This window comes from Nelumbo lutea, chromosome 1 (assembly GCF_056320005.1).
Source record: "Nelumbo lutea isolate HS-2025 chromosome 1, American lotus-T2T, whole genome shotgun sequence".
Classification (NCBI taxonomy): Eukaryota; Viridiplantae; Streptophyta; class Magnoliopsida; order Proteales; family Nelumbonaceae; genus Nelumbo; species Nelumbo lutea.
In genome coordinates this window covers 136,316,778-136,343,668 of record NC_142684.1, presented here as the reverse complement: position 1 = coordinate 136,343,668, position 26,891 = coordinate 136,316,778, and the positions used below count along the sequence as shown (strand labels likewise).

Here is a 26,891-nt window from a genome sequence, read left to right as displayed (position 1 = left end):
TTCGCTTCTATCTATCTCAGCTATAACATTTTGACAATGTTCTACTCCCATAAAAAGGATGGTGATCTTATAGCCATTTTCTTTTCTTGGTTCAATTTGATTGGCTTGCATCAGCAACTAAATTTTACTTGTTTAAACTTTAAATGGATAGCATCCCATCAAGACATAAAACGGTCATTACTCAATATCTGGTGTCTTGGTCCTGGGAAGGGGTGCACTGGATATGGACCATTTTTTTTTTCCTCCAGACTCATGGCCACAATCTTATGCTTGTCAGGTCAACATTTTATCATTAGACCAAGGAGTGGCCATCTCAAATTCTCAATTCATAAATTCCTTAATTAAGAGTAATTTAGAAATGATTACAAGCTACTTGGATCCTGAATATATACAGTCAAATGTTGTCTTTCAAAATAATGCATATTGGCAAACCTCCTAATAAATGCCTCTAAATGACCACTCCTCTCTCCCTGCCTTGTGCTTGTCCTCAGTCCTCGCCTAGACAAGAGAAAGAAGCTTTGGCAGCTCAGAAAGCTAGCTTTAAGAGTACACATGCAGGGTAAGAGAACGGAGGAAGGAGGGAATGTGAAAACCATTAGAAGCTTATTTTTTCTTTTTAATTTTATTTATTTATTACAAATTCTTATCGTATTTGGCTGCTTTGTCAGGACAAAGACTTCAGGGGCTATTCACTAAACAAAAGTCTTACTTAAATGGTTCTTTCGATTACAAATTGGGGGGCATAATCCATGAAAAAAAAACACTAAAAATTAGATGGCTTAGCATAGCTCATTTTCGATTAACCCGGCTTAAGCCTTCTCAAAAATCAGAATTGACAAACTTTGTAAACTTTTTATCTGGTTGAGCTGATTCCTGAGACGATACGTTTAAAAAACACAAGAATAGAAGAAAAACCCGTTGACATTTGAATCTTGAGAATACTTTTCCCGCAATAACTACTGTTCACATTGCCATCTGACAGTATTTGCTATTCGTCAAATGCTAAGCTGAGGAATGAACTTTAAGATAGTTTATGGTTTCTGATTTGTTTCTGTTTTTCTTTGGTTTTGAATGACAATAATTTCCTGGAGTGAGTTTAGGTTCAGTTTAAAAGGAATACAAAAACAAATATATACAGTGCTAATACATACAAAATAATGCAAATGGGTATCAGCTTAACCCCATGGTCCTGGAACAGAAAGCTTATCCATTTTCTGAATACTTAAAAAGTCTATTGTTCTCAACAAGAAAGAGGTATACATGGTTCTTTCAAAAGTGAAGCTTTGTATTGAACAAAAATAAAAAGCTAAAAGCAAATTATCTATAGAACATCATCAAATGGGTTTCAACCATACCAATTCAATGTCTTAAATTTTATGTTGTCTATTAGCAAATGAATGTTTTGTCTATTTCAATGTCTTAAAATAAACAACTCAAAAAATGTGTTTCAACCATACCATTTCAATGTCTTAAAATTTGGGGCATTTCCCACTTCAGTTATATGGCATCTAATGACTTTAGACATCACACTAGTTTATGGTCAAGTTTCTCTTTAGGGGGTGTTTGGCACTGTGGATTTTTGTAAATTGCTTGGTTTGGAAACACGCCATACCCATTGGGCACTCTTTAAAGGGTGTAGCATGTTTTGAAATCATTTGTGCATGGTTTTGAAACACACAATATATAGTATTTATTTCACATCATTTGTCTGGATCAATCCACACCATGGTGAATTGGATAATTACAATATGCAATGAAATAACTAATAAATGATTGAAGTATTTTTATTTAAAATCTTATTCAGTCATTTACAGAAAATGTTGGGAACTGTTAAATGTCTTGTTAATAATGTATTCAGATCACAATGCAAAACAACTTATGAATCATGATGCAAGTTCAAAATATTGACACGTATTAAGTGTGTAATTTGAACCATATTCTTTGTTATTTTAATTTTAATATATGATCATTTGCAAATGGATATGATAAAATAATAATTACTATTTAATCCTTTTCAAAACCACCTAAATTTTATTATTTCCTGCAAGCAAAAATTCTACACATATAACATTTAGTTGCACATTATGAATATTGTTAATGGGAGTAAAGTTTTTGCTTGCAGTGAAACCCATCAAGAATAAAAAAAAAAAAAGAGGCCCATCGAGAATATCTCCCCTCCATCTCAATATGTTATGATACTTTACAACCATATTGGCGTGACGAGGTTCAAACCAAGTAATTTCAAACCAAGCCCATCGAGAATATCTCCCCTCCGTATCAATATGTTATGATACTTTACAACCATATTGGGGTTCAATAGATTCAACAAACACATGACACGGACCACGGTCGACACCAACAAAGCACCAAAGGTGACCAATGAAAAATTTCGGTCGATTGACCAGTGACCATGTTGTTAGGCCATGGATTTACACCGAGTTTTGGAATTGATCCGACTCGAATCCTTTGGAACCTAATCGGCACGATCACGAATCAGTTCCCTCTCCAAGGTCCCTAATTACCAGCTGATCCGACGGTTGTTATTGATTATTAAGCGGGGCATAATCTAAGATATTATGCTAGTTGCCACTTGCCACCTTCTCTAGTCGTTCGGAGTGATTCCGATAAGAACTAAAAGAAGAGGGTCGGCGGTCTTTCCTTTTCCACTGGCAGATAGGACATTTGGCTATCACAGAAAATATTGAGAAAAATTAAAGCAAGCGCGGAGAAGTCTGCTTTCGATTTAATTCTCTTTCTCTCTCGTGCTCTCGTTTACCACTTTAACGCCGCTTTCACTCGTTCCACCGGTCTTGCTGTTCTCTGAAGCGGGGGAAGATGGGTGGGTCTGTAAAGGATCTTCAGTCAAAGCAAGAGCTCGATACTGTGCTTCATGAGGGCTCACCGGTTATTCTTCACTTCTGGGCATCCTGGTGTGAAGCTTCCAAGCAGATGGATCAACTCTTCTCCCATCTCTCCACCGATTTCCCGCATGCCCATTTCTTCAGGGTTTGTTTTCTTCGTCCCCCCTTCTGTTACTCTCCTTTGATTATCGGATAACTCTTTTGAGAAAACCCATCAGGATTATGATAACTGCATTTTGCAAATTGTGCTGGATCTTTTCTTTTTTTGTTTATTCTGTCATTTTGTTTTTCCATTCCTGGGGGTGTGGTTGGGGTTGTGTACTAATGGTCGCTTAAAATCGTTGTGCTACTTACTTTTCTTATTTTATTTTATTTATTTTTTAATACCTTGCAGGTTGAAGCTGAGGAGCAACCTGAGATGTCTGAAGCATTTTCAGTTTCTGCAGTACCTTACATTGTCTTCTTCAAAGTAAGATGGTTGATTTCAAGAAATAACTCCCAAAAAATCAATAAATTCAGATAGTCGGTATCTATTAGTTTGATCAAAGCATAATGATCGCCACAGGAGTTAGTATGGCTGCGTGCTTGTAGCTTTTAATGGATTCATATTTTTTATAATTTCCCTGTTGCATAATATACATATGTTGATTATATATAAGAGGTAGGTGTAGAATTGTACTTTATGTTAACGGGAAGTTCTGTTGGATGTGAAGAATGCACATGTTCTATAAATAGGCACCTTTCCCTCCACAAAAGTTACTCCATTAAGGTATATCATTGTCCATAAGAAAAAGTCCTGTTTATCTCATGTTTTGCAAGGACATTAACCTTAATTATAACTTTTCTAAGGTGTCCAAAGAGTTTGCTCCATCAATCCTGTCAAGATCTCTCTGATTTCAGTTAGATAGTGAGCCGAGTACCAGAGAGGGGTTACTGTTTGCGTTCTAGCTCTATTTGATTACATTGTCTAAAATTTTGATGTTATATAGTTGTTTTACCCACCAAAACATTATTCTGAAATAGGGAGCATAGGAACTTTAGGCAGTTCTATTTCCTAATGGTTTGATTAGTGGGTGAAAATAGTATAGTGTCACTTTTGGGTATCCTTGATGGGGTTTACTTGGATCCTACGAAATGTGATAGCAGGGTTTGGACTCTCTCAGCCTTGGGGTTGTTCACTTGTGCTTTCTTTTTCAATGCCTTAACTCAACCTATTGATCACCTTGCATTTTTTTTATCAGTTTTTCTGGTCAATATTTTTGTTGGGAAGCATTCCTGGAAAGAATCAACATTTGTGAATTAATATAGAGAAAGAGGCGTAAAATTTGTTTATCTCCTCGTTGGTGTGTTCTATGCAAATATGAAGGTGAGAATGATTATTACTTATTAATCTCTTGCCGTTTTGCTAAATGTATTTGGGAATGGTTCTTTCCTTTGTTTGGGTGTAGGTGGACTCCCCCACTGAATGTGCAAAGTTTGTTTGCCCCAAATTTGTTCAGATGGCCATTAAAAAGAGGGAGAATTATGTGGAGAAGTGTAAGGGCTGTGGTTTTCTGGACTTTATGGGAAGAAAGGAACTTAAGAATATTTTTAGATATGGAAAGAGGGTTACAATCTGTATTGGAGGTGATTCACATCAGAGTGGTGCACTGTCTAAGGTCATTGGAATTGTTTAATGACTTTTCAACTGATGATTTGCCAAGGAGTTGGAAGGAGGTTGCGAGGTCAGCCCTCGTGGTAGTGCCTTCTTAACAGCTTGGGCTCCACCTCCTATTGGATTTATCCAGTTGAATTTTGATGGGAGTTGTGCTGGGAATCCATGGCCTTCGGGCATTGGGGGAGTACTAAGGAATGAGGAAGGAGACGCAATTGCTCTTTTTTTCTGGTCCAATAGGAGTAGGTGATTCTCTTCGCTGAGATCATGGCAGCCTTGGAAGGTGTACAAAGAGCCAAGGATTTGGGCATTACTAAACTAGTTATACAAGGAGACTTCAAGTTGGTGGTGGGCTGGCTGAAGGAAGAGATAATTGGATTTTGGAACTATAGCAATGAAAAGAGGAAATTCAAGTAGATGGCAAAGGATATTAGAATTAAGCTGAATTGGGTTAAAAGAAGTGCTAGCTCTTTTGTTGATGGGTTTGCTAAGCAAGGGGTAAATAGGGATGCTTTGCTTTGGGCTCATATGTAACTTTGTTTTTGCTTCTTTTGGTTGGGAAGTTAAGAGAGTTTATATCCCCCTTTCCTTTGTACTTAATCTCTATTTTTCTTAATGAAACTTATTTGTTATTGATAAAAAAAGTAGCCTAGGCAATCCAGAGCCTTCAGGCATTGGGAGAGTCTTAAAAAATGTGGAAGGTCAGACTGTGGCTTTGTTTCCTGGTCCTATTGGGGTGTGGGACTCTGTTAATGCAGAAGTCCAAGTGGTTATACAAGGAGTAGAGATAGCCAAAGAGTTATGATTTGAACATTTGTTAATTGAAGGGCACTCAAAATTGGTTATTAGGTGGTTGTAAGAACTGGAGTCAGCTGCATGGTCCTACCGGGGGCTTTGAGAAGATTCAAGTCACTAACCACAAATAATACAATGAGAATTAGATGGGAAGGGAGATCAGCAAATGGGTTGGTAGATTTGTTAGCAAAGCAAGGGGTGCATAAAAACCAGTTATTTTGGTTCAATTGTAAATTTGATTTGCAGGCAGCACCTTGCGCCTCCTTGTGGGAAGCAGTACTTTTGCATTTTTATTATTGACATTAATGAAATTTGGTTACTTATAAAAAAAATGCTGGGTGAAAACGTGAGATGCATAATTTCTGTCAGTTTATTGCAAGTTACGAATTTTCTACCTCTTTGAACTTTTAGTTTTTACTTTGTAGCTCTTTCTAATATATTATTACTGGTTTGTGCTCTAGTTTGTGAAAGTTCATCTGTTAATTTTATTGGTAGGCCCTTAGTTACGATCTCTTCTTCCATTGTATCTGATTTTGTGGAAGCTAATCTGGTTTGGACAATGGCTCTTGATAAATGTTTGACTAAAGCTAATCTGGAGAGGTGCGGCATTCAGATTCTGGATCCTTCTTGTGGTTTGTGTGGATCTCTTTCAGAAATTACAGTGCATTTGTGCATTCACTGCCTAATTTCCTCCATGGTATGGGGGCACTTCCTGAAAGCTCTGGATATTAGTTGGGTTATGCCAAGATCAGTGAGGGAGCTGTTGTGCTGTTGGAGAGTACAAGGCCTTAACAAGAAGGGGAATCTAGTATGGAAAACCATTCCTGCAGCTGTGTTGTGGTCCATTTGGGCTGAGAGAAACAACAGAACTTTCTGTAGTAAAATGAAAAGTCTGGATGAATTAGTGCAGAGAGCTGTGCGCAAGTTAATCTCTTAGGTGTCGGTTACTGAGGAGTTCAAACATCAGAATCTGACTCATTTGTTTTGTTCTCAGTCCTGGATGAGTTTGTGATCTGACTTGTACCTAGGCAGTCTTATTGGCCTGGGTTTTGTTGTATTATTTCTCATTTTCTGTGTTGAATAAATTACCTTACCTTATTCAAAAAAAAAAAAGTGGAATGTTGATGGTGAAACCATCATTTCTTGTTAAGAAAATTTGTCAATCTCTAAGGAACTGAACTTGCTTTGGTGTTATCCAATTTGCCAGCTACATAAAGCAATGCATGTTTTTCTTTCTTCCCTAGTCATAAAAAATGTTTGCACATTTGTTCATTCTAGTAGACTTGGGAGGTCTACAGAGTCATCCCTGTATAGGGGGCCTATTGTTGATTGTATCATCAGTAGTTTTGGAGAAATTGTTTATAAAATCTTCATTGCAAGGGACACCTTTGGTACTAGTTCTAGTAATGATGCATAAATTGAAGCATATAGTTGTCAAGGCAACACCTAAGCAATAAGGCACTCATGGAGGGCTGCCCTGCTTAATCTCCAAGATATTTTTTATATGGTGCTCTTGGATACTTTTTATATTCGTAGTTTTTGAGATTATTATAGTAAATATACATTATTAAACTAAATTATTCAGTTTAAGTTAAAATATTAGTTTTTTTATTATTTTTCTCATTTGTTAGGTTTCAATTAACATGTATTACTGTCTTGAACCCTTACTTAAAAACATGAACTGATAAGCATGGAAAAACTCAAAATTTTGTCCAATCAACACATATTTTCTTCTTCTTCCTCCTCTTCCATCCTTTCATTTATTTTTTCCTTTCCTATGACAAAAATAAAGTCTCAAACCCTCTATTTTCTGAAATTTATTTTCTCCCACTCTTTTTATGAACAATTAATAGTGAAAGATGGTTGTTGCTTGCCATGTAACCTAAGGAACTGACTTAGGATTCATGTTTTTATCAAAAAAGGCCATTGCCTAGGTGACTAGGTGATAAGGCGTCCTCTTGTCGCATAGCCTCACCTTGATGCCTTGAAAGTATGCCTCTATGGTCCACTCCCTTACTTTCACAATAAAAAAATAAGAAGATAGCTTAACATGTGGATCGATGAGTTCGTAGTGTCACAACACTTTCTTTTGACCCTCTAATAAAAGTTATAAAACATGACATGCTATCAACCAAATAAAATAGCAAATCACCCAGTGAATGCTTGCCTAGTTGATTTGGTTTTGATGTGTTGACATGGTCACAACACTTGGGATCATTTAATAAAACATAGACATGCTATTAATCAAACAAAAAACCAAATTATCTAGTGAGTCTATCCTCCTGTTGCTACCCTAAATGACACACTAACAACCTGCTAACATATGGAAAGATAGAGATTGCCTTTAGGGTTCACTATATTTCTAAGTTACTATTGGCAATTTAGAAATACCAAATTAGCCCAAGATGTTAAACAATGAGTCCACAAGACCTGAACATTTTCATGTAACCCTCTAATGAAACACAAAGATGTTATTTATAAATGAAAAACCAAATCATTGAATGAGTGTGTTCCTAGGTTATTTAGTTTCTATGAGTGCACATGGCCACAACACTTTCTTAGAACCCTACTATAAAACACAAAAATGCTAACAATCAAATGAAAAATTAAATCAATGAGTGCATGCCTTTTTCCTACCCCAAATGATACAAAAATAACCCACTAACATATGAAAAAATAAAGACTACCTCTAAGGTCTATGACCTTACTATGACAATCAAGAAATGCAATAGTAGCCTAAATGCATTGTGATTTGTTCACATGGTCACAATATTTTCTTATGAACTTTCAATAAAACACTAGCATGCTATCAATCAAAAGAAAAACCAAAGTCACTTAGTGAGTGCATGCCTGGGTGATTTGGTTTTGATGAGTTTACATTTTTTTTTTGATCAATAACAAGAAACTTTATTAAAGATATGAAACTATGTGAAGCTTAGGTACAAAGGGGAGGTAAAAAGAGTTGACTCCCCACCAAAGAAAACAAGGAAAAAATAAAAAAATAGCCCAAAAAGTCGAATCCCTATTCACCCCTTGCTTTGCTAACCCATTAGCAAAAGAATTAGCAGTCCTTTTCACCCAGTTGTAGTGAACCACAATATCCCTACTCAGCCATTTAAATTTATTCTTTTCATTGTTATAACTCCATAAGCCACTGTCTTCCCCCTTTAGCCACCTAATCACCACCTCTGAGTCACCTTCAAGGACCAAACATCTGATGTTCAACTCCCTTGCTCTTTGGATACCTTCCAGGGCTGTGAGGATCTCAGCCCTAAGAGAGTCTCCTTCCCCAATTGGGCCTGAGAACAAAGCAATAATAACCCACACCTCATTCCTGAATACTCCCCCAATCCTAGAAAGCCTTGGGTTCCTTAAAAAACTGCCATCAAAATTCAGTTTTATGAACCTAGAAGGAGGAGGGGACCACGGAGGACTACAGGTCCTCTTACAAAGAGCAGAGGAAGCTATCTCCTTCCAATTTCTCACCATATCAGCCACAAAATAGTCTGAGAACATTTCCATAGTTTTCAACCAATGTGCCACCCTTAACAGAATTAGATTTGATAAGTTTCCAATGGTTCTTTCTTTATCTGAAAATATTCGTGAGTTTCTTTCTTCCCATAGAGACCAACACACTGCAGCCCTAATGCTTCTCCACATAGTCTTCCCTCTCTTCTTCGGCCATCTGAAAAAAGAGGGAGAGAACAAGCTTTGGACACTTCCAGGGGGTATCCAGACACACTCAAAAAGGGAAAAGACCCGCTCCCAAACTGATTTAGCAACCGAACAAGTAACCATAAGGTGGTAACCAGTTTCCCCATTAGCTTTACAAGAGCACATCTATTAGGAAGTAAACAAGAGTTGGGTCTCTTCTTTTGAAGTAGGTCATTTGTGTTAATTCTTTCCAGGAAAGTTTCCCAGCAAAAACTACCAACCTGAGGAGGAATGGGCCTACTCCAAATTTCTTTAACCGGGAAAGACAACCCAATGGGATTAGAAGGCTGAGTTAAAGACTCAAAAAACGAGGCACAAGAGAAAATACTTGAAGAGGAGGGAACTCAAAATCTGGTGTCCTTATTGGGGTCCAACAAAACATTTTCAAGGATGGCTAACAAAGACAAAATGTAGTCCAAGTTTTCCGAATTGCCCTTCTTAGACCTAGGTTCCACCCAAATCCTAAAGGAGAGTCTGAGGGGCTTAAGAAGGAAGAAATTGGTTCATTTTTCAAATCAAGAAGAGCATTCAAAGAGGGAAATTGGTCCATCAGAGGTGAGTCCCCGACCCAAAGTTGTTTCCAAAATTTTATTTTAGTACCGGAGTTAAGACCATACCTGATACAAGGGGGGAAGACTGGAAGCAGTTTGTGTATGGCTGACCAAGGAGAGGCGGCTGTAGTCCTTGCCAAGATTCTAGGTTCCCAACCATTGTCTTCCAACCCATGTATGCTAGCCACAATCTTTGTCCACAACTTATCTCTTTCCAATGGAAACCTCCATAACCATTTCCCCAACAATGCCATGTTCCTCTTCCTAACATTCCCAATCCCAAGATCTCCTAGCTTTTTACCTCTAGTTACCACCTCCCAACTCACCCTACGGTCCCGCTTCTCCTCTCCAGGCTCCCACAAGAAATCCCTCATAAGCTTTTCCAAAGTGTTAGAGACATTTGTGGGGATCTTAAACATTGATAGGAAGTACACAGGAAGATTAGCTAGGGTTGATCTAATCAAAGTGATTCCCCCCCCCAAAGGAAAGATAATTTTTCCTCCAAGAAGCAAGCCTTTTCCCAAATCTCTCCACCCTCGGGTTCCAAAAGCTTACCTTCTTAGGGTTATCCCCCAGGGGGAGGCCTAAGTAAGCCATCGGCCATTCCGAGGTTGCACACCCTAACACATCTGCATACTCTCTAAGCTCCCTCTCCTCCAAATTCACACCCGCCAAACTACTCCTTTCCAAATTCACCTTGAGATTAGATACCCACTCAAAGAGTTGTGTTGCCAATTTTAGGTTCCTGATCCACTCAATGTCCCCACCTTCACAGAAAAGGATTGTGTCATCTGCTAACCGCAGATGAGTAAGAGGTATCTCCTCCCTTCCTACTCTCCATCCTTTATTAAATTCCTTGAATATGCTCTCTGAATCAATTTCCAATTTACACACCACTCCCTTCTTCTTGGATTTCCTAAATCTCTCCAGACTCTCATTTGCAATAAAGGTTTGATCGGTGATTTGTCTTCCCATCACAAAAGCACCTTGGTTAGGTGGAATTATGGCAGGAAGAACCTTCTTTAACCTTAGAGACAGCACTTTCGCGATTATTTTGTACAAACTGTTCACCAAACTAGTAGGTCTGAAGTCCCTTGGTTGTGATGCCTCTTTCTTCTTAGGAACTAGAGCAATGAAAGTGGAATTCAAGCCCGGGTTGATCATTCCCCTTCTGTGGAACTCTTCAAACACTGACCCGATATCTTCCTCCACAATACCCCAATAATCTTGATAAAAAGCCATTGTGAACTCATCCGGACCTGGAGCTTTTGTTCTATCCATTGAAAAGATTGCTTCCTTTATCTTCTCCAATTCAAATCTCCTTTCTAACCACTCTTTGTTTTCTGGACTTGGAGTCGGCCAATCCAAACCCTCCAACTAGATCCTTTCATTTAAAGGTCTTCTGAAAATAGATTTGAAATGGCTAACAAAGACTTCTGCTATTTCTACTGGGTGGGAAATAATTGTTCCTTCAACTTCCAACTTTGAAATGAAATTCTTCCTTCTTCTACCATTTGCCACTAAGTGAAAGAACCTGGTGTTTCTATCCCCTTCCTTCAACCACTTGCACCTAGATTTCTGCCTCCAACTTATTTCCTCCTTAATCAAAAGATCCTCCAATTGCTTCCTTAAGCTCCATTTCCTTTCTCTGCCTTCTTCTCCAAAAGACCCCTTCCTTCCTTCATATCTAGCTCTTCTATCTACTCTACCAACATTGTTTCCTTTCCTCTACTCTCCCAAACTCCAACATGTTCCACTCCTTTATTTGGGATTTTAAGAACTGAAGCTTTTTATGGAACCTCATTCCTTCCCATTGTACTGGCAGATTATAGTGCTGCCACCATTCCTTGATTTTCTCAATGAATCTCGGGTGGATCAACCACATGTTTTAAAACCTAAACGGGACAGGACCATGGTGGGTGTCGAATCCAACCAAAGATAATAAGTCTTGCTCGAAGTGAATAATTTGTATATAGTGATGAGCAAGGTCGTCTCCACAGTGATTGGGTGGATTTATTTCCAAGTATACGAAGTAGGGGGTTGTTGAATTAAGGAAAATAAGATGAAATAAAAGAAAATAACAGAAAGCAAGGATCAAATCGATGGGAGATAGCTTCCGGTTGAAGGGACAAGTTTAGCTTTGATTCTTATCATTGATCCTCGATGCAAGGATGAATTCATAGGATATGAATAAATTGGTTATAGCCATTAACAAGCTCTAAAAGCCAGCCTCTACTTGTATTATTCGACAACCAAAACAAGCTCTTTGATTGCTTCTCTTATTAATAGACAATTCTAAACAAGCTCTTAGGATTTAATCTATTAATAGCATTAAGAGGGGAGAGACCCGATTCTGGTCAGCGATCTCACAAGCTCGGACCGTTTAAACCAGATCATATATTTTCCTAACATAGATTGAAAACTTTTTTGCAATCAATTTATGTTAGTTGCCACCATGATTAAACCTACCACGTCATATACGAAATTTGAGGTTCAATCGGCCATAGATTATTCTCAGTAAATGAGCAAGGGGCCCTTCTTGCTTAATCAATAAAAGTAATCTTAACAGGAAATCACAGAAAACATATGAATACCCATAAACAGTGAACTAAAATAAAATCAATTAGATCTCACAATGTTATAGAACCAAAGCTTCCCTAACCCTTCAACCAGAAAATAAAACCTTACAGATACTTCATGATGAAATCGCAGCTTCCAGATGAGAGGGGGCGAACTCTGCTTCTTCCTCCTTGGTTGCTGATTGCTCTCTCTCAAGGCTGGAGCTCTCTTGGAGGATTTTATGATGCCTTGGGTGCTAGTCCGCCCCCATTTATATAGCTTTAGGAGGAGGGGCCGTTTCCAACTCCTTTTTGGAGTTCTTTCTAAAAAATAGAAAGTCCTATTTCCTAATGGGATAATGATTAATTCAGATCTAATCTTATCCTTATCTCTAAACAAAAATCCTTAACTAAGATGGACTCTAACTCTCTCTTTCTTTTTCTTTTTAGAAATACAACAAGAATTTGAATCTAATAAAACTCTTTGATGATTCAGCCGAATTCTTATTCTTGCATGCTAAATTCGTATCGGGCTTTCTCAATGATTGGGGCCGTTGCAAGGCTTCTCTACGAACTGGGCTTCTACTACGAGTTTGCTTAGACTTCGGGCCCGATTTTGACCTCGATGCAGTCCGAATCTATCAAAACTCAAAACATGAAAGTTGTAGAGTTTTTCCTTATCTTTCCAATGCATCTTGAATCATCTCAATCGGAGTTCGGATGGGTGAGTTATGCCCAAATTACCACGCAGTACCGAAGCTGTGCAAAGTTACCCGATTAGCCTTATTTTCACCTAACGCCTTCTTTCGTGCCCTAAATCAAAACACAAGAATAGTGAGTCCATTAGGTACTAAAGAAGTATAAAAGACTGAATATTAAGGGGTAAAAGTATGATAATTTTCCTTCTCATCAGACCATCACTTCTCAATTCCTCCTTACACATTATTATAGGCCAGTGGTCTGAGGTAAGCCTTGGAAGCACTCTAGATGTTAAGTTACCCCAATGTTCCTCCCAATCTGTAGAAAAGAGGAACCTGTCTAGCTTAGAACAAATTGGGCTTGATTGGAGGTTGGATCAGGTGAAGGTATTGTTAAGCATTGAAAGTTCTTTAAGCTCAAATATATTCACAAACTGATTGAAGCTCCTCATATTTGTTATCACTTTCTGTCTAGGATTGTTGGTTTCCTCTATGAATCTCACTACATTAAAATCCCCTCCCAGACACCACGGTCCTTTCCAAAGGCCCCTAATATCACTCAACTCTTCCCACAGTTTCTTTCTCTGCCTATAGTCATTGGGATACATAGTCACAATACTTTTTTGTGGCCTTCTAATAACAATGTCCTGAAAATCATAGCCGTTTTGTAAATCGTAGAGACAGTTGAATCAAATTGAATTGTGAGTCCTATTGTAAAGCATAAGATTATTTCCATTTGTTACAAATTTGTACCACATGTGCAATAGAAGCCTATGATGATAATAATCAAGTTTGACTTGAAAGAAATGATCCACACATAATGGCTCTTTATCATATATATAGTGGAAAATAAACCCTATATATTGTCTTAAATAATGTAAAAGAATCAATTTCTAATGAAGTCTTGAAAAACAAGTCACCCTTGACGAAGCTAAATATAAACAAAAATGACAATGGTGAACTAATTCTTAGTTGAATTGATTAGATTTACAAGAATTGTACAAATCATAAGGTTTATGATTCAAATTGTAGGATTCAAACAGAAGTCATAAGTTTTTTGCAAAAAAAAATGATTCGAATTGAAACCCTTGCAAAAAAAATGATTCATGATTCAAAAAAAAAATGATTCAAATCGTGAATTGTAAGATTTTGATAACATTGTTAACAAGTCACGAGCATCCTAATAATCAAATTTAAACCTAATCACCTTGGAGCAACGGTAAAGATGGTCACAACACTTTTTTGCAACCCTTTAATAAAACATAAACATTCTATCAATCAAATGAATGATGAGTGCATGCTAGTTGTTGCTACCCCAAGTGATATATGAACTACCCACTATCATACGATAAAATGGAGTTTACCTCTATGATCCGGTCCACTACCTTACAAGGAATATCGAGAAATATGAAGGTAGCCTAACATGTGGAGCATACATAATCATAAAACTTTCTTGTGGCCTCTTAAAAAACCCCAAACTGCTATAAGTCAAAGAATAAACCTAATCACCTAGTGAGTGCTTGCCTAGGTGATTTCGTTTTCACGAGCTCACATGGTCACAAAACTTCTTGTGACCATCCAATAAAACACAAACACACTGCTATCAATCAAATGAAAAACCAAATAACCCAGCAAAGGCATGGCTGCCATTGCCACACCAAATGATACAAGAACAACCTACTATCATATAAGATCGAGACTACTTCTAGGACCCTCAAAGACTTCAAAACCTGGACTATAAGGCATGAAAGAACTCTAAATTTTGTCAAATCAACACATATTGATTTTCTTCTTTCATCCTTTCTTTTCTTTCTTCCACTTTTTCATGAATATTGTTGATTTTCTATGTTTTAAATGAAATTTATGCATTTTTAATGAAGATTTTTTTGATCAGCAAAGAAATTCATTTATTGATTTAAATTTGAAATTAAGTTGCAACAATTCCCAAAACAAAAGTTAGGTTACAACAATGCCCAAAATAAGGATGGTCTATCAGCTCCCTGCTTGGTTAACACATCCACCAACCCATTAGCTTTCCTTTTAACCCATTCGAAAGTAGAGTTCAATTTCTTTGCAAGTTGGTCAATCTGTCCAAAAGTGAATCTGAGTTTCCAAGTTGCTGACTTCATTTGCTTTGCCCATGTTATGATCAGAAGGGAGTCTCCTTCAATTTCCAACTCTCTTGCCCCTAACTGTTCAGCAAGCTTCAGTCCTTGCAATAGTGCTTTTGATTCAGCTTGAATCGTGTCACCAAAACTGATTGGTCCTGAGAACAAGGCCAGCACTACTCCTTGATGGTTTTGAAAAACTCCCCCTACTTATGCTCTTCCTGGGTTTGCCAAATGAACTACCATCAAAGTTTAGCTTCAGTTTATATTTTAACCCTGGTGGTTTCCACTCCATTCTTATGGTTTCTCTATGTGGTTCTGAGAGTGCCACTTCTCTCCAATTTATTTAAGAAGTCATCCGTAGGAATATCTTTGAACAATTCCAAGGTTTTAACCCAATGTACTGATCTGATTTTAATGGCTTCAATAACCTCCTCTAAGGATTTAATTTTTTCATTGAAGATCCTCTGATTTCTCTCTTCCCAAATAGAACAGACCATAGCTGCACGTACTATCTTCCACATACATCTTCCCCTTTCTTCTGTTGCCTCAGGAAGGTTGGGTTGAAAAGGCTCACTATGCCTAGGATTTATGGTTTTTCATTCAAACAAATCCTATCGCCTAGCCCCCTATTGCCTAGCCTCACCTTGGCGCCTTGAAAACTGTGAATTGAAGTTGGTATCCATGGTAGATATTGAGGTTATTTTGGTTGGGATTGATAGATTCATTAGAGACAATTGGGATGCTAATATGTTGTATGTGCTGAACTTCCTCTCCCTTAAAGATGGAGAGGACAATATGTTATCTTTTATTCACTTACTTTGCAAGGCAATGCAGAGCTCGATTTATTTTACCCCCTGCTTGTTGGCTTGGTACTAGTTGTATAGAGTTGATTAGTTTTCATCAGTTCTTTTACTCGTGGACATATCCATGGACAAATAATCTTCAAGAATAAGTCAGTTTGTAGTTGCTAGTTGTTGGGTGTTATCTCAATACTTGTTTTTTTCTTTTTTCTTTTTAGTTTGTAACCCTTTATTTCTGTAATATAATTTTCTTTTTCTTTAAAAAAAGATAAATGTTTGTAGACAACCACTCTAAAATATATTTCTGTATTGCATCTGTATTTGTTGGAACCTAGAAACTATAAATTCTGTGGTAAACCCAATTACCAGTTACCCTCTGTCCTTTGTTCATGTCATGATTCTCCTGCATGTGACCGATAGCAACCAAAGCCTTCCCCTGACACTCTTTCCCTTTGTTTTCCTCTCTTTTCTTCTCTTTCCAACCCTTCCTGATTTGACAAACACTCTTCTACTGCATATGGTTCTGTGCTGGGAAACTTAATGATGGATGGTGCTATGGGCGCAAGTTGGGTGCTGGATTTGAAGAGTTTATACAGCACCAAGCTTGGGTCCAAATTTTAACAAATGCTCAGCCTGAGTCTGCCCAAGTTGCACCTGTTGAGGGTGCATTGGGATGGGATGAAGAATTGCTGTGGTTCTCAACTCTGGTGGAGGAACAAATATATATTTTTTTGATCAATAAAAAACTTTCATTAATAGCAGAGAGATTAAGATACAATAGCTAAAGATTGCATAGGAAATTGCAATCTCCAGCAATCAGTTACAATTCTGCCCAATACAATTAAGTTCTATTTGCCCCTTGTTTTGCTAGGGTATCCACCATCCCATTTGTATCCCTTTTAACCCAACCAAATTGAGAGTTGAACTTCCTTGCAAGTGTGTCAATTTCTCTGAAAATAAACTTGAGCTTCCAAGGTGCTGATGTGATGCTTTTGGCCCAAGAGATGACCAATAGAGAGTCTCCTTCAATTTCTAAGTCTGTTGTTCCTATCTGCTCAGCCATCTTTAGACCTTGAAGTAGGGCTAGAGATTCAGCCTGTATTGAATCACCATAACCTTTTTGGCCCAAGAGATGACCAATAGAGAGTCTCCTTCAATTTCTAAGTCTGTTGTTCCTATCTGCTCAGCCATCTTTAGACCTTGAAGTAGGGCTAGAGATTCAGCCTGTATTGAATCACCATAACCTATTGGTCCAGAGTAGAGTGCCACCATCACACCCAGATAATTTCTAAACACACCCCCTATGCCTGCCCTTTCAGGGTTGCCAAGAGAACTCCCGTCAAAATTCAGCTTTAGTTTGTTCCGTGCTGGTGGCTTCCATTCCATGCTTACAAGAACTTTGGGTACATTTGTTTGTGCTATTTCAGCCCAATTCCTTAGTATCTCATTCGTGGAGTAGTTTCAAAATATCTCCATGGTCTTCACCCAATGTGCAGTTCTGATTTTTATGGCTTCAATAACTTCCTCCATTATTTTGCTTTTTCCTGAGAAGATTCTTAAGTTTCTTTCCTCCCAAATAGTCCATACTGTAGCTGCTCTCACTGCCTTCCATATACATTTTCCCCTTTTCTTCCATTGACAAAGGAAAGAGGGGCTGAATAGACTTACCATATCTTGTGAGGGAGCCCATCTGCATCCAAAGAGAAAACAAACAACATTCCAAATACCAGAAGCAAAAGAGCAGAATAATAGTAAGTGGGTTAGAGTTTCACCACATCCCAAACAAAGGACACACACGAGGAGAGAGGCAATTGTTTGGCTTCCTTTTCTGTAGCACATCACAAGTGTTTACCTTCCCTAGGAACACTTCCCAACAGAAATCTTGTACTTTTGGAGGGGTTGGTTTAGTCTAAATTTCTCTCACTGGGAAGTTCACCCCCATAGGGTTAATATGAGTGAGCAAACCAAAGAAAGATGCACAGGAAAATAAACCACCACACTCTACAATCAGCTATAGATTGGTCCAAGTAGACCCTTTCAAGTGTTGAAATCAACAGCACTAGAGACTCACTCATTTTCCCTCAACCCTTCTAAAGCCAAAATCCCAAGAGATCCCTGATTCAGAAAGCACACCAAACCTTGAAGCAGGTTTGTTTTTATAGTTTGATAAAGAGTAGAGGTCTGGGAAATTGAACATAAGAGGCACATCCCCAACCCAAAAGTCTTCCCAGAATAAAACTTTGTTGCCACACTGGTGGAGGAACAAATATTGTGGGGTTGTGTATGGTTTATGGATTGGGAGATGGAGCACGTGGATGGGTTTTATGCTGTACAGAATTAGGTTCTTTGGAATTCGGGACAATGATATACAGCTGAAAGATGTCAAAGAAATCTGAGAAGAGTGAAGATGAAACAAGAAAAAAGAATAGATAGATGCCAGGCTCTCTATATGTGCAGGGTAAGGCTGCGTACATCTGTCCCTCCCCAGACCCCACATTGGCAGGAACCTTGTGCACTGGGCTGCCCTTATTTACTCTAACAGCATCAGAATACTCATAGAATGACAGCATTCTGATCTTGGAACATTCGAAATCAAGAGGCTTTCAGTTTTCCAACACGTGTTTTTGTGTAGAGAAAAGGAAAATATGAGACATCTGTTTATTTATTGCTCATGGATAGCTTTCATTTGGGGCTTTTACAATATGATTGACATCCAGAAGCCAAGCCTGGTCAATCCCTTAGAAAGCTTTTCAAAGTGGCCTAAGATCTTGGGTGGGATAAAAGTGAAAATTCTTTGGAGCACTATACAGTTTGCAACTTGTTGAGGGCATTTGGAAAGAAGGAAACAGTTGCATTTTTGAATATAAGTATCATCTGAGAAGGAAAAGTGGTAGCTGAGATATGTTCCTGGTCCCTGGTTTGTCGTTGGTCATTATCTTATGCTGAGTTTAAGGATATAAGCAGATTATATCTTGGATAAAACCTATGGGCTACTTTTGGTTTGACTATGGGAGATGTATAAGTCTGATGTATCTGATGGATCATTTTGACTTATTCTTATTTGTATTCTTGTGGATGATTTGGTTAAAACTTTTCAACAAATTGCTCCACTTACTTTTTGATTTAATGAAAATCTATTTTATATTACCATAAAAAAACTGCAACTTAATGCTAAATCTCTCTCATTAGAATCAACTTGTAAAGGACAGGCAGGCTAGGGTTTGGATTCGACTGTAAAATTTCAAATTTTATGCTTTTTAGAACAAGAATGGTGACTGATGGATTGGAGGGTGTGCTAGTGGTTGAATGTGGGAGAATCATGAGACAAACAAAGAACAGATGTCAGATGGTAATTGGGTTTACTGCAAAATTTATAGTTTATAGGTTTTAACTGATCAAACTCTTTTGTATTTTCAGAGGCACTTGGAGTCTTGCTTAGGCTCTCTTCATTATAAGTGAAGCAACTCCATTTAATGTTCTTGCTTTTGGCTCATGTGATGTTAATTCTACTAAGTATGGTCCCACTTTATTAAACTTTTCTTCTGTATTGGGCCAAAGACCTACATCTATAAAGCTTATATAGCCTTATACCTGTATGTGGTTGCCCGTGGTTCTTACTCTAACCATTTTTAAACAACTTGTATGTTTTGGAGATTCCCCCACTGTGGAATGTTAATAGTCATATACTTGTATTCATTACTTATTAAAATTATAATAAAATGTTTTGTTTTTTTCGAAGTTATTATTATGCCCCTTTTGGTCTTGCTCAACAATGACTTGTTTTGTTTAATTTATTTTTTATTTGCTTAGAACAGTTAACTTTAAGTTTTAATTCATTTATATAAATGGCCTTATTGTGCAAGGAATATAAGCTATGCTTTCTTAAATGGGTTTGTGATTGAAAATTTTAAAGACAAAGAAAAAAGGACTTTAAAGAGCCTGAAACTTTGGCTAGGAAGAACCTAAAGAAAGGGAAATGGAATGGGGTTTCCATTCTTTATATTTTGGTTAATTCCTAAGGGATTTCAGTTTCTATTTTGATTTTTATAGTTCTATCTGTTTGTAGTTTTTCAGAAAGTTACTGAACTCTTAAATATGTAGTGTAGGCAGGGATTCTTAAGGATATGCTGGTCATATATCATAGATTTCTTATACATGCACACAAATCTTTCTAATATGCCTAATATGCTATAGTTTGTAAGTTTTTGCATGTATATTTCTCCACATCTTTTTAATATTTATATTTTATGAACATTTCCCCTTCATTTAAGATCAGGAACTACTGAATATATTTTATAAATATTATGTAAAATAAAATTAACCACATGTAAAAGCATTTAGTAGAACCTCAGATTACTTTGGTAAGTGCCTCGTTTGACTCTTGTATGCTAGGTGATAGAAGAAACTAACACCTTAGCATTAGCACCTTAACAATGATAGTGGATGCAAAATAGATTGAACCTGCTGAAATAGTTGATCAAGTGCGAAATAGTGCAGAAAAAGAGTAATTATTTGGCAAAGATTGGTTTTCAAATCAGGCTATTTATATATACAGACCAAAACAATCAGGTCATTTATATCGAAAGAGGCAGGACCCTAACTAAGCAAGGTGACATCTCCTTTCAAGTTATGTCAGAAAGAAAAGGGTAAATTATAGACTGCTGCCCTGTACTTGAGGGCTGGTAACACTTAGCCCCCTGAACTTTGTTTTGCAACAAAGACCCCTTGAACTTCTGGATTTCATTACTTCGCCCCCTACTCCGTTAACAGGGTTGGCTGTGAAGGTAAAATTACCTTCAGCACTATCAGAATGATGAAAATTGCCTATTCGGGATCCGATGGCCTGAGAACAAACACTATCATGCTCATTTCTGTCTTTTGATAGTGTGCTTTAGCATGCTCATTTCTGTCTTTTGACAGCTTTTTCTCCCAGCCCAAGTCCCAAATAGGCAATTTAGTAATTTTACCTCCACAGCCAGCACTGTTAACAGAGTAGGGGCAAAGTACTGAAATACAGAATGTCAGGGGGGTCTTTGTTGCAAAATGAAGTTTGGAGGGCCAAGCTGACCTAGAATCTCATCCATGTTTCCTTCATTATAACTTGTGCACAACAGAGTAGGGGCAAAGTACTGAAATACAGAATGTCAGGGGGGTCTTTGTTGCAAAATGAAGTTTGGAGGGCTAAGCTGACCTAGAATCTCATCCATGTTTCCTTCATTATAACTTGTGCACAGAAGAAAGGAAACATTTTTTTTTCTGCACAATTTTTTGCTCCTATTACTCTCTCATAAAAGTGGAATTTCTAATTGCCTTCCTTTCTGGCAAAAGCTGATAAAACATTTGTCATCACCTGGCAGCCAAAAAAAGGCTTACCTCACCATATTTGACAAGACAAGTTTTAGCCTAACACTCTCATGCCAGGCCTTTTTGTGCTTTTTATTAAATAAAAAACTTTGGAATTCTAATGGCTAATATCACTGATCATTATTGGAAAGGTCCAAAATTGATGGGTATAGAGCCATGGGACCATTCAACTAAATTATGTCCCCATATTAGAAGCAAGGGCTTTTATTTATTTATTTATTTTTGATTAATAACAAAGAGCAATTTTATTAATAGAATCACAAATACATACAGAGAACTAGGGAAAGATAAAATTGCTTAACTCTCCCCCAAAGGATTAAAAGGGAATTACAGTATTGCCCAAAACAATTGACCCCTACTCACCCCCTGTTTTGCCAAATTATCAGCAAAGACATTTGCAGTTCTCTGCACCCAATGAACCTGAAATTCCACTCCCCTCAGTAGCCCATTAACCTCCCTCCTCTCATTAGCATAAATCTAGAACCCATTACCCCTCCTTAACCAATTTAACGCTAACCGTAATTCTCTTTCAATAATCACCTTTTGAATGTTCAGTTCCTTTACCTTCCTTAGCCCTACCAGTAAAGCTTACAGTTCAACTCTAAGAGAGTCACCCATCCCAATGGGACCTGAGCACAAAGTGACCACCTTCCCACTTTCATCTTTGATTGCTCTTCCAACACCTGAAGGTCCTGGTTTTCCTTCACTATTCCCATCAAAGTTTAATTTCATAAACCCCGGGGCTGGAGGTGACCACAAAGGGCACACCACTGATTGAGCTGATACAAAGGATGCCACATCCTTCCAATTGTTCAGCAGCGTACTGCGTATCCATGGAGATATCAGCAAACAACTCTAAAGTTTTCAGCCATTGCATCACCCTAACTGTTATGATTTCAATCAGCTCTTCTTTCTTCCTTTCTTTCTCGGAGAAGGTCCTTAAATTCCTTTCTTCCCACAGTGTCCAGAAGATGGCAGCTCTCACACATCTCCACATGATTTTACCCCTTTTCTTCGACCACCTGAAGAAAGAAGTAGCAAACAAGCCTTGTATACTTTGGAGGAAGGAGCCACCTGTAACCAAAAAGATCCATAAACCAAGCCCAAATATCAGAACCGAAAGAGTAGGGAACTAATAAATGCTAAGGGCTTTCACCATTAGCCTTGCAATAGGATGCACCAGTGTGGAGACAAGCACCTATTAGGCCTTTCCTTTGGAGAAAATCACAGGTATTACATCTTTCCAAGAAGGCCTCCCAACAAGAAGCTCTAATCCTCAGAGGGATCGGTTTACCCCAAACTTCCTTCACAAGAAAATTCTGGAAGCTACTGTTAGCTGAGTGTACCAAAGAATTAAAGAAAGAGGCACATGAAAAGACTATAGAAGGGGTTAAGGTCCAAATTCTACTATCCCTTTTAGAGGGGTCCAAAACCACATTATTCAAAATTTGAACTAACTCCAAAGCACTCTCAAGTTCTGGTTCCTAAGACCTCTTCTAAACCCAAGTTCCAATCAAAACCAAAGTTGGACTCAGAAGGGACCAGGAATGAAGACACAAGTTCCCCTTTTAGCCGAGTGACGGAGAATAAAGAAGGAAATTTGTCTTTTAAAGGCATTTCTCCCACCCAAAGGTTTTCCTAGAACTTCACTTGGTTACCAGAACAAAGATCATACCTAATATGCTGTAAAATGGAAGGGAGAATGGCATGAATGGATCTCCAAGGAGAGGCTTTAGTAGTCCTCAGTCCAAAGCCCCACCCATCCTCAACAAGCTCATGTATACTCAGAGTCACTTTAGCCCACAGGTTATCTCTGTCCTCTGCTAATCTCCATAACCACTTTTCCATCAGAGCTTCATTTCTCTTCCGAATGTTTTCTAAACCTAGGCCTCTTTCCTCACTATTTCTAGAGACTATCTCCCACTTCACGGTATGGTCTTTCTTGTCCTCCCTTGACTCCCACAAGAAGTCTCTCATCAGTTTCTCGAAGTTGATAGATAGTACACTGGTAGACTAGCCAGTGGACTTTATCAAAGTAATTCTGCCGCCCAAGGATAAGTTATTCTTCTTCCAGGAAGCCAACCTCTTTGTGAATCTATCAACTACTGGGCTCCAAAAGCTGTTATTCCCTGGGGTATCCCCTAGGGGCATCCCCAAATACTTAAATGGCCATTGTGACACCTCACACCCCAAAATTTCAGCACTTTCTATCATAGCACTCTCCTCCATGTTGATCTCCACTACACAACTCTTATCAAAATTGACCTTCAGATTTGACATTTTCTCAAAAATTTGCACTACCATCTTCAAATTCCTAACCCACCCCACCTCCTCCCCGTCATAGAACAAGATTGTATCATCAACAAATTGTAATTTGGTGATAGGTATTCCATCTCTTCCAACCCTCCAACCCTTCACTAGGTTCCTATCATCTATCCTTTCTATTAGTCTCCCCAACACATCTACAATCAAGGTAAAAAGAAAAGGAGAGAGACGGTTGCCTTGTCTAATTCCCCTAATAGTTGGAAAGTGATCCACTACTATCCCATTAACCAATATTGATTAGTGGCAAGCCTCAATATACCCCAAGATCCATTTACACTATTTCACTCCAAATCCAAAGCATTCCATCACTTGCATTAGGAAGGACCAATCTACTATATCATAAGCTTTCTCCAAGTCCAGCTTACAAACAATCCCTTTCCTCCTATTTGCTCTCCACACATTCATTTGCAATTAAGATTTGATCAATAATCTGCCTCTTCCCCACAAAGGCCCCTTGATTCTGTGAGATTATGCTTGGGAGAACTTCTCTAATTCTTCGAGACAAGACCTTAGCCACAATCTTATACACACTATTCACCAAGCTGATAGGTCTAAAATCTCTTGGATGGCATGCATCAACTTTCTTTGGGACTAAAGCAATAAATGTCGAATTCAGCCCCGGATTATCACCCCTATCAAAAAATTTGTCAAACACTTTCATGATATCCTGCTTCAAGATCTCCCAACAATCCTGATAAAAGGCCATGGTAAAACCATCCGGCCCTGGTGCTTTGGATCTGTCCATTGCAAATATAGCTTCCTTTATCTCCTCGAACCTTCTCTCTAACCACACCTTATCATCCTCTGCCAACTTAGGCTAATCTAGATTCTAGACCTTCCAACCGAAAATTCTGGTCTAAAGATCTTCTATAGATTGATTTGAAGTGCTCTACAAAGGCCCTAGCAGTCTCATCCTGCTGAGTAATAACCACCCCCCTCCCACCTCTAACTTAGAGATAAGACTCTTTTTCCTTCCATTAGCCATTGCATGAAAAAATGTAGTGTTCCTAAGTTGGTTTTCTTCCTCCTGCTTCCTTTATTTTTTTCTTTTTTTGGTTTTCATTTTTTGAGAGAAAAAAGTAGAAATGATGATTTTGGGCTGGAATAATGGTTGGGTTTTAGAATTGTTAGGATTTGGATGGGGAAAAAGGCATATTGGTTGCATGGATGAGAGCAGTCAATTAAGATGGATAAACACTCTTCTTTTTCTAATCAGTAAGATGGATAAGGGAATGAGGCAACACTCCTAACTAGCAATGCAATGCTGGCCTCATGAAACAAATCCTGGTGCAAAAAGCAAAGTGGTTATACCCAAAGAGCACATAAAAAAGCCCATTACCCGGTGCAGCTGTCCCAGGTGTTGGGAAGGGTAGACTGGATATGGACCTAACACTGGTATTTTAGTACAAAGTGGCCTATTTGAGACTTGAATTCATGTTTTCAAGTTTTCGAGCCCAAGATTTCACTGTTGCACCAATCAGCAGCCCCCCTTGTTATCATCGGCTGAATGCACACTTAAATGTTAAGGGAGAGAAATATCAGGTAGTGACTCTTAACTATCTGCCTTTTCTTTTCAGCTGAATAAGCATTGCCACGGTAACCCTCATGATGTTAATTTTCATATGCAGACGCTGCTTGTTTTTTACGATTGTTGCATTGCACCAGTAGATATTTTCTCTTCATAAGGCTTTTCTCCTCTAGTAGTTTTTCCTCTGATTGATGGGCATGAACATAAAGCTCATGCGTGTTTTTTTCATGTGTGTGTGCCTGTGTGGCATCTCTGTAGTTTTTTTTTTTTTTTTTTTTTTTTTTCCGGTGCATAAAAAAAGAGTAAAAGCAATTTGTATGTTCAGGAGTTGATCTTTCGTTTGATTCTTGTCCTAGTAAAGTGACCAAATTTTGATCCTCCATGCCTTTTCTATTACTTTGTCAGGATGGTAAGACTGTGGATACATTAGAGGGTGCAAATCCATCTAGTTTGGCCAACAAAGTTGCTAAAGTTGCAGGGTCTGTCAACTCTGGAGAATCTGCTGCTCCTGCTAGCCTGGGGATGGCTGCAGGACCTGCTGTTATTGAATCAGTTAAAGAATTTGCCAAGGACAATGGCTCTTCCAAGTTAGAATCAGGCCTCAGTGATCCATTTAAAAATCGCTTGCAGCCACTAATCGAGTCTCATCCAGTCATGCTTTTCATGAAAGGAAGCCCTGAAGAGCCAAAATGTGGGTTTAGCAGAAAGGTGGTTGACATCTTGAAGGAGGAAGGGGTCAAATTTGGAAGTTTTGATATTCTAACAGATAATGATGTTCGTGAGGGGTTGAAGAAGTTTTCCAACTGGCCAACCTTTCCACAGCTTTACTGTAAGGGGGAACTACTTGGTGGATGTGATATTGCAATAGCAATGCATGAAAGTGGAGAACTCAAAGACATTTTCAGAGATCATGGGGTTCTAACTTCTAGTTCTGAGGCAAAAGAGACTGACCCAGAAAAGACTTCAACAACCTCTTCCTTGGCTGGGAAAGGTGGTGTAACTGACTCCACTGGCTTGAGTGCAACCTTGACCTCTAGACTGGAGAGTCTCATCAACTCGGGTCCAGTCATGCTGTTTATGAAGGGGGGACCAGAAGAACCAAAGTGTGGTTTCAGCAGCAAGGTAGTTGAGATTCTTCAACAGGAAAAGGTGGACTTCCAGACTTTTGACATCCTCACTGATGATGAAGTACGGCAAGGGCTCAAGGTTTATTCTAACTGGTCCAGTTATCCCCAACTATATATTAGAGGTGAACTGATAGGAGGATCTGACATTGTGTTGGAGATGCAGAAAAGTGGGGAATTGAAGAGGGTGTTAACTGAGAAAGGCATCTCTGAAAAACAGACTCTTGAGGACCGGCTACAGAAGCTAATCTCATCTTCAACAGTTATGCTCTTCATGAAGGGTACCCCAGATGCTCCTCGATGTGGTTTCAGCTCCAAGGTTGTGAATGCTTTAAGGGAAGAGGGGGTGAGGTTTGGGTCCTTTGACATTCTATCTGATGAGGAAGTCAGGCAGGGATTAAAGACCTTCTCGAACTGGCCAACCTTCCCTCAGCTTTACTACAAAGGTGAGCTGATAGGAGGTTGTGACATTGTATTGGAATTGCGCAACAGTGGTGAGCTGAAGTCCACCCTATCTGAGTAGTACCAAGATCAACCATCCAAATTGAAAGTGTTCTGAAATAATGCGGACACAACCTTCACCGTGATTATTTGATGAAGTCCATTTCTAACTGTGTTTGGTGTTGCTATACGTGTTTGAAATAGGAATCGTGTACTTCATGCTTGATTGATATTCAGTACTTAAGCCAGGACTAGATATGGGCATCCATGAAAAATTGAACTATCAAAATTCATACTCATATTGGTTCTCTATGCTAACCTCTTGTTATTATTGTGGTGCACTTGCTGAATGGATGGACTGGGGACC

General features: G+C 38.4%; 1 protein-coding gene across 1 annotated transcript; it reads left to right on the top strand.

The window, feature by feature from the left end:
• Positions 1–2,233: 2,233 nt before the first annotated feature.
• Positions 2,234–26,855, top strand: GRXS17 (thioredoxin family protein). Its single transcript, XM_088944138.1, has 3 exons — positions 2,234–3,006; positions 3,256–3,330; positions 25,365–26,855. Exons 1-3 carry the CDS (start codon positions 2,836–2,838, stop codon positions 26,604–26,606), a joined length of 1,488 nt encoding a protein of 495 aa, XP_088800264.1. The 5' UTR covers positions 2,234–2,835; the 3' UTR covers positions 26,607–26,855.
• Positions 26,856–26,891: the final 36 nt, after the last annotated feature.

Coding starts and splice junctions, on each gene's coding strand:
- GRXS17 (XM_088944138.1), top strand. CDS start 2,836: ATGGGTGGGTCTGTAAAGGATCTTCAGTCAAAGCAAGAGCTCGATACT. Junction 3,007..3,255: donor CGCATGCCCATTTCTTCAGG/GTTTGTTTTCTT, acceptor AATACCTTGCAG/GTTGAAGCTGAGGAGCAACC. Junction 3,331..25,364: donor CTTACATTGTCTTCTTCAAA/GTAAGATGGTTG, acceptor TTACTTTGTCAG/GATGGTAAGACTGTGGATAC.